The sequence below is a fragment of the Corticium candelabrum genome, chromosome 5 (assembly GCF_963422355.1).
Source record: "Corticium candelabrum chromosome 5, ooCorCand1.1, whole genome shotgun sequence".
NCBI classification, from domain to species: Eukaryota; Metazoa; Porifera; class Homoscleromorpha; order Homosclerophorida; family Plakinidae; genus Corticium; species Corticium candelabrum.
The window spans coordinates 7177336-7188604 of record NC_085089.1 but is presented as its reverse complement, the minus strand read 5'-3'; the positions used below and the strand labels follow the sequence as shown (position 1 = coordinate 7188604).

The following is an 11269-nucleotide window of genomic DNA, read 5'->3' as shown; positions in this document are numbered from 1 at the left end:
TCTTTGAAGTGGTCACTCGACGAACAAGATTTGGTAGTTTGCTGTCACCGTTGCCCACGCCCTGTCAGAGTAGGGACATGTTTGTGATCGCTTGGAAAAGCGTACTGGGACTCGTTTTGGCTCTGCTGGACGTAGTGGCTACTGTAGATGGCCAACTGGAGGTGTCATATATATTGAAATTGATCGGAGTTGTCCGTTACGTGTAGGACGCGTGTTGCAGGACGGATGGCTTCCTTGGCAATCGTGGAATCAGTGCAGTCGAACTTGCGGCGGTGGGATATCCAGACGCATTCGTCTTTGCTCGGACGATGCCAGGTACTACTTTAGTCTACATCCGCATCAGCTGTGTTGTGCTAGCGCACACCACACAAAATGCATTGAATTTTGTTTGCTGCAGAGAGGCTGGTGGATGTCAGCCGGCTAATGGAGACAGGCAGTTTAGATCTTGTAATGTTCAGGTGAGCACACGCGACCTGTTTGATGTCTCGAATTGTCTCGAATCACATTGAATGCAGTTAATTGCGTGCGTAGTCTTGCCCGCCTAATTCTAAGACGTTCAGAGAAGAACAGTGCTCGAGACAAAACCGGAGGTTCAATGGTCGATATTATTCATGGGTCGCTTACACAAGAAGTAGGTTAATTCCCATTATATGTGCACTGCTTGTCTGTTGCTTGCTCTCATTGCGTCTTGTAACCAGGCGACTTGGATCCGTGCATATTGCACTGTTTTGCAACAGAGGAAAGTTTCTTCTATCCATTCAGAAGGGTTCTGGATGGCACAGAGTGTTCCCATCAAGATGGAAATGGTGTCTGCGTTGAAGGACAGTGCAGGGTGTGATGACAATCATCTGAGACTCTTTGTATACCGACTTAGTATACTTTCTCTTGTTAGAAATTGGGATGTGACAAGCTCTTGGAGTCTAATAAGGAGAAAGACAGATGTGGAGTCTGTGGAGGAAACGGGTCTACTTGTGTTCTAATTCAAAACAGATTTCTAGAGACAAAGGTCAAGGTGGGAGGTAAGGAAGTCTTAGAGGATACTATCAAGCTTGTAGCTCTAGTTGCTGATGGACGGTATAGTTGTGACGTAGAATGTAATCGGATCAGAGTTAGATTCACAGCTGTTCTCTGAGGAGACAGTCAGAGACGAGGTGATTGCTCGTGTTCAAGAGTGACATGATTTAATCAACTGTCTAGAGCTCTGCAGCCTGCAGGGTGACCTTAGCCTTACAAAGTGGGATTGGGAAGATGTTTATGCTGCAGAGCATTCGTCAATTGGTTGGTAATCAGACATTGTTTATTTATTAGTGTTCTCACTCTTTAATTATATATTAACATGCATGTCTTGGTCTATACAAACCATCGACATTTTTGAAGTTGCTTGATTAAATACCGTTAGGCACAGCTGCATGGACCTCTTGGCTAAATTTAGGAGCCATTAATTGTTGTAACACTAGAGCACTTGTAGTGGGAAACAGCCATAGCCAGGTGTCATAACCACTAACCCTATCCACTTGGCTATTGTTCTCCTCTACTAAACTAAGGAGTTTGTAATTGCAGTGAATTGTTAAGCCCTGTCTACACTAGACCAGAATGGATCGCAATCCCATTGGGATAGCGAGCGTCCACACTGCACTTTGAAAACGCTACCTCTGCCTCATTTTTGATATCACGTAACTGATGACCGATGTGTACGTGTGGCTTCTTTGCTTGTGGAAAGCGTTGATACAGCGACGTAAGGTGAGCGAGAACAAAGACGAGTGAGGAGGGTAACGCCCACAATTTTTAATTGGATTCAACTGATCACGATCCAGTTGCCAGTGTGGACAGGCCTCTATACTCGTGCCCAGTCCTCTAGATTGCTACACCACGTGCGATAGGTGTCACGTGTGTATATGTCCATGTGGTTTCACACATGTGGTCGGCCTAAGCATGAAGGAGGACTGGGACAGTTCCATATCTCGTCATGTGACGTGTTTTCAGTCTAATTAAGTTATTTAGCTCAGCCCACTGGTCTCCGCTAAGATTTCTAATAGATTGCAGAGACAATGCTAAATGACACAAAAGGTTAGCTAGCCTGGACACTACGTCTTCCTGTGCTTTAGGTGGTCCTTCCACACAAAGGGCGGTATCAGGTGATGTTGTCTCCATAAAGCAAAGGAGGCCTAGTAACTCTTTATGTCATTAGACAACTTAACTAATTTTGTCATTAGGAAGGTCCACCCTTCTAGGTTTGTTTCATATTGCTAAAGACTTGCAAAGAGAGATCAGGTGTGTTTTCCTTTACATCAGGGTATGCCCTCATACCAAAGTGTTGGAATTGAAAGGCACCAAATACAGTCAGTAACTATGCATGCTGGCCTTTGCGATGCTGCTTACTGTTTAGTTAGCGTAGAGAAACGAGCACAAAGACCATGTCGCCTGCAAAAAGACAACGCGCAGACTCTGTCTTTTCTTGTCGTTGAGTAGAAGACTACGCAATAGCGATTAGGCTACTGTACATGTACGCTTTTGTGATAACTATCATTGTGCTCCCGGAATCGATCGAAAGCCATTGCGACTACGTGTGAAATTTCTACGTGGCTGATGTCAGCCTGAAGCTACTCCAGAAGCAATCGCTGCACACGACTAAAAGAGATACCTTCACTTGCTCTGACGTAGGGAGAATACTGGAACTGTTTGCAACCTACAAATGTGCCCAAACGATATTCTTTGGTTGGTACACGTCTGGCACACAAGCTGTTTAGCACACTAAATGACACTGAGGTGGGCGATTGTTTACTGATCTCTGCATGTTTTAGAGGAAATAATCAGGAAGTAACTCAAATGTGATTTACAGTCGACCAATCATCATTTTCAAAATAGGTCAGGTGACAAACTTGGTCACGCGACATAAAGAGTTACTAGGCCTCCCTTGCTTTACGGAGACAACATCACATGATACTGCCCCGTTGCTATCCTTGAGTGGAAGGACCACCGAAAGCGAAGGAAGGTCTAGTGTCGAGGATAACGAATGGTGGTAGATTAGCCCAGAGCCTAACAACTTGTCTCAAATCGTGCCATGAAACAAGCCCTCGACCAAGAGAACAGCAGTCGAACTCTCGCAAATGTTCCATCTTGGACGAAAGAGTCATTTCTACTAATTGCCAATTGATTGGCGTCTCCGCATAATCTCTTGAGCTTCACTGGAGTTCCACTTGCTTGATTCGAATCTTGTCGATTTCTGCTTGCGACTTCTACAGCCAAACAGGCACTCTGCACGCCCACACCTCTTGTACATAGTGCGTATCTTACTTGCAGAAGGTGAGGGGTGATTTCGCAAGTAGAAGCATCAGTAGAATGTGCTATAACTCCAGCAGAGACTGGTGCGAAGGCAATACCATCGTAGACATATGTTATGGTGGCGTGGTCCATTCTGTGATGAGCTCCCAGGAAAGCTTGTCTCACAACCTCGACGTGACTGAGATTAGCTTGAAAATTGGTCCAACATAATCTGCTGGACGTAACTAACAGAGACGCCTGAAAACGGTGCTCTGGCAGATACAGGGATCAGGACTCGTCGCAGCCTTTTGAAAAAGAGAGGCTTTACCTTCATGTACACTCGTGGCTCGACAGGTAAGATATAGGAGAGCGCGACTGCACATCCAGTTACCATTGGGACTGCTCTTCTCAAAAGTCCTTTTCTAGTCATACTCTCACTGACCTGGATGCTATCAACAAATAGTCTGCATGAAATGACTTAGTGGCTCTATAATTGTTGTGTCTGTAGTCTTTCTAATTGTGTGATTGTGCATTACAAAGCCCTCCTACGGAAACTATTATGCTAAATAGCAGTAAGATCTACCAATCATGTCACGCCATTTCGGTCACATTACAACATGTTTGTCACATGATGAGATATGGTACCAGTCGTCCTTGGAGCTTAGGCCAACCACACGTGTGAAACCACATGGACCTGTACACACGTGACAGCTAGCGCACGTGGTGTAGCAACCTAGCACGGAGGAGGACTGGGCACGAGTCTAGTGAATTGTTGGATACTGAACTGCATTTACTGTAGATTTAGATTTTCATTTCCTTGTCAAGTCTGGTAGAAGACCAGGGCCATCAGAGCACTCCAGATGTTGGGTGAGCCATGTCCTGTGTGACCAAGCCCCACCCACAGTGGACATAAAATAGCTAATTTATTTAATCATGCAGTCGAAGCATTATTTCTGGAAGTTCTCATCAAAAGACTGTTGGTAAGAAAGCGCTTTGTGATTTTTGTATTACTGCATGCTGTTGGCATTTGCCTGCCTGTGATAGGCTTCTAGCTTGCACGACAACTCAAGAATTAGAATCATAATTTTTGAGTTGTTTTGTGTGCTTTTTACCCCAGGCGTGAAACGCTAGGGTCCAGTAGTGCAGATCGTCACATGACAGATGACCGACTTGCTTCGCCTACTGTGCAACACGTGACCAAATAAATAATGAAACTTATTTTGTTTAGTGGCTTGGCTATCACAAGTTACTCTTGAAATTAAGGAGCAAAAGTTCACTTAAATTTACATGTCAACACTGTGATAGTCAAAAAGATGAAAGTCTAACCAGTTTAATTAATTATATTTCAACTGCTCATTAGCTAGGCACTCAATGGTCATACAAGCAGCTTGTTTGTCTAGTGCAGTATCATGGAAACCACAGGAGGTAGAAAGCTAGCATGAGTTAAAGGCACGCCCATAGGTGAATTTGGTCTTCTCTAGACGTTGTTTGCTTTGTTTCTGTGCTGCTGTATGTCTGGATGTACTCTAAATAACGACTGATAAGAGCTGCTTCTGTGAATTTATGTTTACATGTGGACTTTACATGGTTACGCTGTCAGTGGTTTACATGTTTTGTCTTTCCATGGTTTTGGACATTTCTTCTTCATTCTCTGTGTGAGACAAGGCAAGTCGTTATAGAATGCTGTATTATAAGTTATCCTAAGTTACCCCATTTCAGTGAGTAACGACCACAACTCTGTGAGATGTAGAAGCTAGCGTGCGTTAAAGGAATGGCCACAGTTGAATTTGGCTTTTAGCTAGCAAGCCAGTCAAAACGTGGGTAGCTAAAGTCAGATGTTACCAACTGGTAATGAACCTTACTCTAAGTACACCTTACTCTAATCCTATTAGGATTCTGACGGTGACTAAAGTTCACACTTCCTACCTGCAGAGCAGTCATCTATGGTACAAGATAGTGCGACTTTCACGTATTCTGCTGACCCGATATCGAGTGTAATCGTAGGAGTTATGAAATGTGGCAACGCCAATCCATCAAGTAGGCATGGTCAAACGAATCCGTCGAATGCCACCTCTACCTCCCCACTTCTACTGATTTGTGCTAGGAAAACACGCGTAAGCGTTGCTTCCACAACGGGAAAGCAATAAAGTTTATAATAAAAGAGTCACGAACACTCAGAAGGTATCCGGATGTTGCACTCACAGTGGCTCAAGGCAGACTGAAGTAGGCACATGGTTAAAATACGGGGCTTAGAAGGTGCTTATTGGCTGAATAGTAAGACCACCCAGGTAGGGCTGCGCTAGCTTTTTACCTCCTTTGCACGGAATCTATGTCAGTATTTAATATAGAAAAATATTGTGAGAATTTCTAGCCCAACTGGAGTCTTTGTGATTAGTCGTATGAATGTATTGAGTCTGTGTGGTAGACCCTTGACAGGCTGACGTCTGTTCTATGGCACAACTCAGGCCCGTACCAGACGGGTTCACTTGATATAAAAGTGGACCCATTGAAAGTGGCAGCCTAAGATGATCATGAGCAGATTCATCTATAAAGTCTGTCCGCACTGACTTCTTCCTCAGTAAATCCTGAATAAGTTTTGACAGCAAGGTTCTAGCGACACACAAACACTTCATTTTAGAGCTCATGGCCATGCTGTTCTTTGGGTGTGCATTGCAGATGAACTTCAGCCATCCTTGTTATGCAAATTGCTTAGGTAGCTACTGTAACCAATAGACAGCCTTCAATTAAAAGACACCCACCCCTTATGGTAATTACTAATTGCTCATTGGATAAATGCTGGGAATGTCTGCCCACTCAAGAACCACACAAGCTGGGGGGGGAGAAGTCAAAGTGGATGGACTTTAGATAATATGCTAACAAATTTATATTACATTTGCATGGCATAGGAAACATCAGATTTTAGTATCCGAGAAGTGCGTGCTTTGAGTGCATGCAAGATTATGAGTGCACACCAGACTCATTACACGCATGCACATAATGCCAAAAACTGGGACTATGCTATTGACGTATATAAAATGGTTTGTTGCCATCATTCGGATCTCATATTTCAATACGATTGCTGTCCTCATATTTTCTTTTTACTTTCCACCGACAATATGGACGTTTACCTGCTGTGGGAGGTTTATACAAAACCCCCTCAATACCCTGTGTGTACGAGCCTGCAACTTGATCAGAGATGACCAAGAAGGTGGTAAGAGAGTCTAACTCCAGACAACCTAAGCTTGTGCGGCTTCTTGTGGCTAATGCCTTGACCACCCTTGATGGTATTTGAGCTGCATTTCTATCAGATTGCTTGTAAGCCGTTTTGTTGGTGCCTTTAATATCTGATCTTTGTATTGTAGCATACAATGAAATTACTCGAATTCCAGCAGGAGCGTATGACATTGAAATAATCGAAGATGTGGCGACATCCAATCTCCTAGGTAATCCGTACCTAAATAGATCAGAGTTTCGTTTTGCATTACAATTCTTAATATTTAGACATTCTTGTCGTGCTTTAGCTCTAGCAGACAGACAAGGACGTTACTTCATCAATGGACGATTTCAGAAAGACAGCGCAGGGACATATAACGTTTTCGGTGCGACGTTTGTGTATACGGTCGGTAGTCGTGGCGAGTATGCAAAGGAAAGTCTGCGATCTGGCGGTCCAATCAGCAGTGACCTCATCGTATTGGTACAGTAGGCTCCACTGCAAAGGAATTATTTGTATTTGATGTGTGTTTGTGATGTAGCTGCTTTGTCAAGCCGGCAATCAGGGAGTGACGTACAGTTATGCCGTTCCGACTCGAACTCAGACATTGGCGTCTATACCATTTATATGGCGTGTTGGATCGTATGGTTCTTGTAATGCAAGTTGTGGTGGCGGCGTACAGTCGCGGACGGTCATCTGTGTGCAAGAGAGCACAGAGACGATAGTCGACGACACGTTTTGTGATGCGGCGTCTCGTCCCGTCAGCCGTCGAGTCTGCAACAATGTCGTATGTCGGAGTCAGTGGAATGTGGCGGACGATTGGTCAACGTGCTCGAAGACGTGCGGAGGAGGAGTGAAAACGCGATTGGTCGTTTGTGTTCGACAAGACAGCCCTACGACTGTATTGAACGATTATGATTGTCGCAAGAAAGCGAAGCCGAGATCGAGTCGGCCATGCAGTGTCAGTTCTTGTCCGATGTGGAAGCTAGGCAGTTGGTCACAGGTAGAAATGTATGTCATGAGGTATGCATGTACTGTGGGTATGTTTTTGTGTTAAGTGTTCGGCATCGTGTGGACTTGGTCAACGAACGAGGAAGGCTCAGTGTTACACACAAGAAGGCAGTAAAGTATCGAACAAGCGTTGTAGGAGTCTTTCACCCGGTCCGCTTCGCGCATCGTGCAACTTAGGTTCATGCGACAACGACCCGAGTTGGTACATCGGTGGCGACTGGAGTCTTGTATGATACAATACGATGTGTTTGTGTGCTTGGTGTTGATGTTTGTCGTTGTTTAGTGTACCGTGTCATGTGGGCAAGGAGTGCAGAACAGGGAAGTGGTGTGTCGCACAAGGATGGATCGATTTCCAGACGAGAGATGTTTGTCGTCTAGGAAACCGGTTGACACTCGGATATGTAATCGTGGACAGTGTGGTCCGCGGTGGCTTTTTTCCGACTGGAGCCCGGTTTGTTAATATCACATGCTTTGATCGTGTCTTGACATGCATTGGGTGTCGTTGTGTGTGTGTAGTGCTCGAAAACGTGTGGAATTAGTGTTCGGACTCGTGAGATCTACTGTGCTCGGCAGTGTGATGCCAGCTCTGAGGTACAGTGTTTAGATGGTGATAAGCCATCTATAACTGAGAGATGTCAGTTGGCCTCGTGTGACCTGGACTTGCCTACTGTTGAGGTATTACGAGGTATGTGTGTATGTGATAGAAGACTAACGAAAGTTATATGAGAGATTGTGATGGTGGTTTAGTCGAAGAAACGGTTCCTACGACCAAATCAATACAAAATTTTGAATTAACTCCATCTGCATCGACATCTGACTTTCCGGCAACCACAGAAGGTGTGTGTGTGTGCGTGTGTGTGTGTGTGCATGTGTGCATGCGTGCAATCTGAAGTTGTTGTGTTGTCTGGTTATGATGACTCTGTTATTAGTGCCATATGAGCCATTGCCTGTCAGGTATCGATTGTCTGTTCGTGTTGGAGAGACTGTTGCAGTCAGTTGTCATGCAGTGGGACTGCCGACTCCGTTTGTTCGCTGGTTGAAAGACGGAAATCCTCTTGTTGGAAGAAATCAGCGCATTACGCAGAAATCGGTGTCAACGCAAGTGCAGAGTGGTCCACGTCGAGGAGCCATTGAGCTGAATAGAACGCTTGAGATTAAGAATGTGCAGTTTAGTGATGCAGCTGTGTATCAGTGTGAAACCAGACTGGCACGGAATCGTGAACCGACTCTAACAGAGACAATACTGGAGGTTTCAAGTAAGGCGCGTGTGCACACACACACACCACACACACCACACACACACACCACACACAATGACAGATGGACAGACAGACAGACAGACAGACTATTTAAATTAATCATGTGGTGTATGAAATTCAGCAAACGTCGACTCTAATGGCTGAATGACTAGGTGGTCCACAGAGAAGAGGAGATATACCTGGTGCTGATAGACTGCTTGAAAATTTCCCCACAAAGTTGCCTCCTGTACACCGACCATCATTCAAACTCCCAGCACAAATCGACAGCATGTGTATCAATCTCTACCACCCTGACACTTGTGCAAGGTACAGCAAGAAAGGTTATTGCAAATTCAAGCACATCTCCAGGCAGTGCTGCCAATCCTGTCGACTAAGCAGATGAAATGTCAAAAGATAATTGAGTTAATGACAATTGGTAGATTTGTTACTAATTGAACATAACGTGCTAACTGACATTGAACCCACTCGTTCAGTATATCCTGTAATGCAATTCTAGCAAGAATAAGAAACAAAAACAAACCCTCAGCCTGGCCAGCCTCTACTGCATATAATACTAAACTAATGTCCATGCTGTCCCGTGGCCCTATATAACTCAATCTGATAGGAAAGGAGTCAATGAGTGAGTCAACTTGTATTTGAGCTATCAAGCCTCGCCCTCTGCTGGTTTTTCGTCTGCGGTAGGTTCTTCAGCTGGTTTCTCTTCTGAAGGTTTCTCCTCTGAAGGCTTTTCTTCTGGAGCTTTCTCTTCTGAAGGCTTTTCTTCTGGAGCTTTCTCTTCTGAAGGCTTTTCTTCAGCGGGCTTTTCTTCCTGTGTGGCTGGCTGCTCTTCGCCGGATGGTTTCTCTTCTGTGGGCTTCTCCTCTGAAGGCTTTTCTTCTTCTTTTGCCTCACTGGCGGCTGCTGCTGCAGGAGGTGGTTCTTGTTTGGGTGGCTCTGGTTGTTCCGGCTCGACACCACTAAAATGTTTAGCCATTGCACGATGTTCCTCATGGAGTTCAGCCCAATGATCGAGCAGTTTCATTCTTCGAAACCATGCCTGTACCTATATCACACAAACAATAGGTCTACATGTACTAATCAAGTCAATTGACAGAATGACAACCTTTGGCCATGAAGAGAAGTCAAACGCTTTCAACTCCAACAGGGACACAAATTCAGCACAAAAAACGTCTGCTACTGTTGCATGGCTGCCGACCAGAAAGTCGGTCTTTTCCAAGTAGACTTTCTCTAGGGTGTCGAGATGCTTCCTAACGCGCTTCTCTCCGTCTTCAACCACTTGGTCTCTGGCACTTTCAGGGCCCATGCCGAAGAGTGCAGGTCCAATGAATTTTCCAAACAAATCTCTAGAAATCGCAATCCAACCTGTTAGACGCTTCACTCGTAACACCCAAACGTGTAGTAACCTGTAAAGTTCAGTGTGAAGCCAGCAGATTGTCGCATCAATCTTGGCAATCAGCGCCCAGTTGGGATTCTTGACGTTGCCGTCGCCCAGGCCTGCGAAATTCGTGTAGCGATGCGCTACATATCGGATAATCGCTTGGCTACAAATTTCGAAACGAATCCGTGAACTACACGTGCGCCTTGGAAACACTTACGCATGCAAATATCGCTTACAGACCTCTCGCCAACGAGCGTGTCTCCGTCTTTCAAAAACGGAACGCACTGGTGAGGATTGAGCCTCGTGAATTCTTCAGACTTCGACTCGCCTTTCTGTAAATCCAGAACTTTTAGTTCCAACGGCAAGTTGTTCTGCAGATAAAAACACAATAGTGAGTCTCGTGACTATGACGTGTGCACTTCACATTGCATTCGATGTTCTCGCCTGCACAAAGTAGAACCAGACGGCGCGAGATGTCGGAGAATGTTTCGACATGTAGAGCTCGAGCGGTGCACTCGGCTTCGAACGCTTACTCGACGACGCTCCCATTTCTAGAACACAATTGCAAATGACGCAATAGTAGGGAGGTGGTCGCAACAGAGACGAAACGAAAAGCCAGACGCGACTCAACGCACAAGCAACAACGCGGAATACGACCCCGCAAATCGCTCGACACCGTCGGCAAGCTCTGCGTCGAGACACACACGAGCACAGTCTACAATCGAGTCACGAGGTGGCATGTGGTTGCGTTGGAGGTCATACAAATATCGTCTTTCTTCGCTTCTCTCCGCCCAGCTCTCGTTCTCTCTCTCGCCATAGACGAAAGCGAACAGACATGCACGGCCAGCAGCGACTGCAGTGTAGCAAGCGATGACAAGGGAGGAGATGCGAACTGCGACGCAAGATGGACGCGTGGGTGACTTCGTCTGGCGCCATTGGCCGTGTGAGCTAGAAACGAGAGAGAAAGAGAAGCTAGACGTCGCACACGGTGCTCACCGATTTCTACACGTCGTTGTCACTCGAGCCTCAACGGACTAAATGCCGGATACGGGTCATTCTACATCTATCCTAGTCAAATGCTAATTAATTAATTAATTATATAAAATAAATAGTTAATTAATATAATGATAATTTGCATCTTGAGTACAT

At 45.3% G+C, this 11269-nt stretch overlaps 2 protein-coding genes across 2 annotated transcripts; one reads left to right on the top strand and one right to left on the bottom strand.

Annotated features, from left to right (window-relative positions):
- Positions 1-4: 4 nt before the first annotated feature.
- Positions 5-9261, top strand: LOC134179504 (papilin-like). The gene is made up of 15 exons (XM_062646416.1): positions 5-161; positions 221-315; positions 398-458; positions 532-631; positions 699-832; positions 893-1019; positions 6624-6704; positions 6783-6955; positions 7014-7475; positions 7531-7710; positions 7767-7934; positions 8000-8168; positions 8231-8320; positions 8413-8739; positions 8895-9261. The coding sequence occupies exons 1-15, from the start codon at positions 78-80 to the stop codon at positions 9122-9124; spliced, it is 2481 nt and encodes an 826-aa protein (XP_062502400.1). The 5' UTR covers positions 5-77; the 3' UTR covers positions 9125-9261.
- Positions 9211-11176, bottom strand: LOC134179505 (glutathione S-transferase theta-1-like). Its single transcript, XM_062646417.1, has 6 exons — positions 11117-11176; positions 10565-10671; positions 10361-10491; positions 10146-10283; positions 9845-10085; positions 9211-9784 (listed from the first exon to the last, which is right to left on the bottom strand). The coding sequence occupies exons 2-6, from the start codon at positions 10667-10669 to the stop codon at positions 9386-9388; spliced, it is 1014 nt and encodes a 337-aa protein (XP_062502401.1). The 5' UTR covers positions 10670-10671; positions 11117-11176; the 3' UTR covers positions 9211-9385.
- Between the last annotated feature and the right edge of the window lie 93 nt (positions 11177-11269).

Bases quoted from the DNA above. Each gene is read 5' to 3' on its own strand.
- LOC134179504 (XM_062646416.1), top strand. From the start codon at position 78: ATGTTTGTGATCGCTTGGAAAAGCGTACTGGGACTCGTTTTGGCTCTG. The intron at 8,169-8,230 runs GTATGTGTGTAT...ATGGTGGTTTAG, and splicing joins TACTGTTGAGGTATTACGAG to TCGAAGAAACGGTTCCTACG. The intron at 8,740-8,894 runs GTAAGGCGCGTG...CTGAATGACTAG, and splicing joins GACAATACTGGAGGTTTCAA to GTGGTCCACAGAGAAGAGGA.
- LOC134179505 (XM_062646417.1), bottom strand. From the start codon at position 10,669: ATGGGAGCGTCGTCGAGTAAGCGTTCGAAGCCGAGTGCACCGCTCGAG. The intron at 10,086-10,145 runs GTTACTACACGT...TGCGATTTCTAG, and splicing joins CTTCACACTGAACTTTACAG to AGATTTGTTTGGAAAATTCA. The intron at 9,785-9,844 runs GTTGTCATTCTG...TGTGTGATATAG, and splicing joins ACTTCTCTTCATGGCCAAAG to GTACAGGCATGGTTTCGAAG.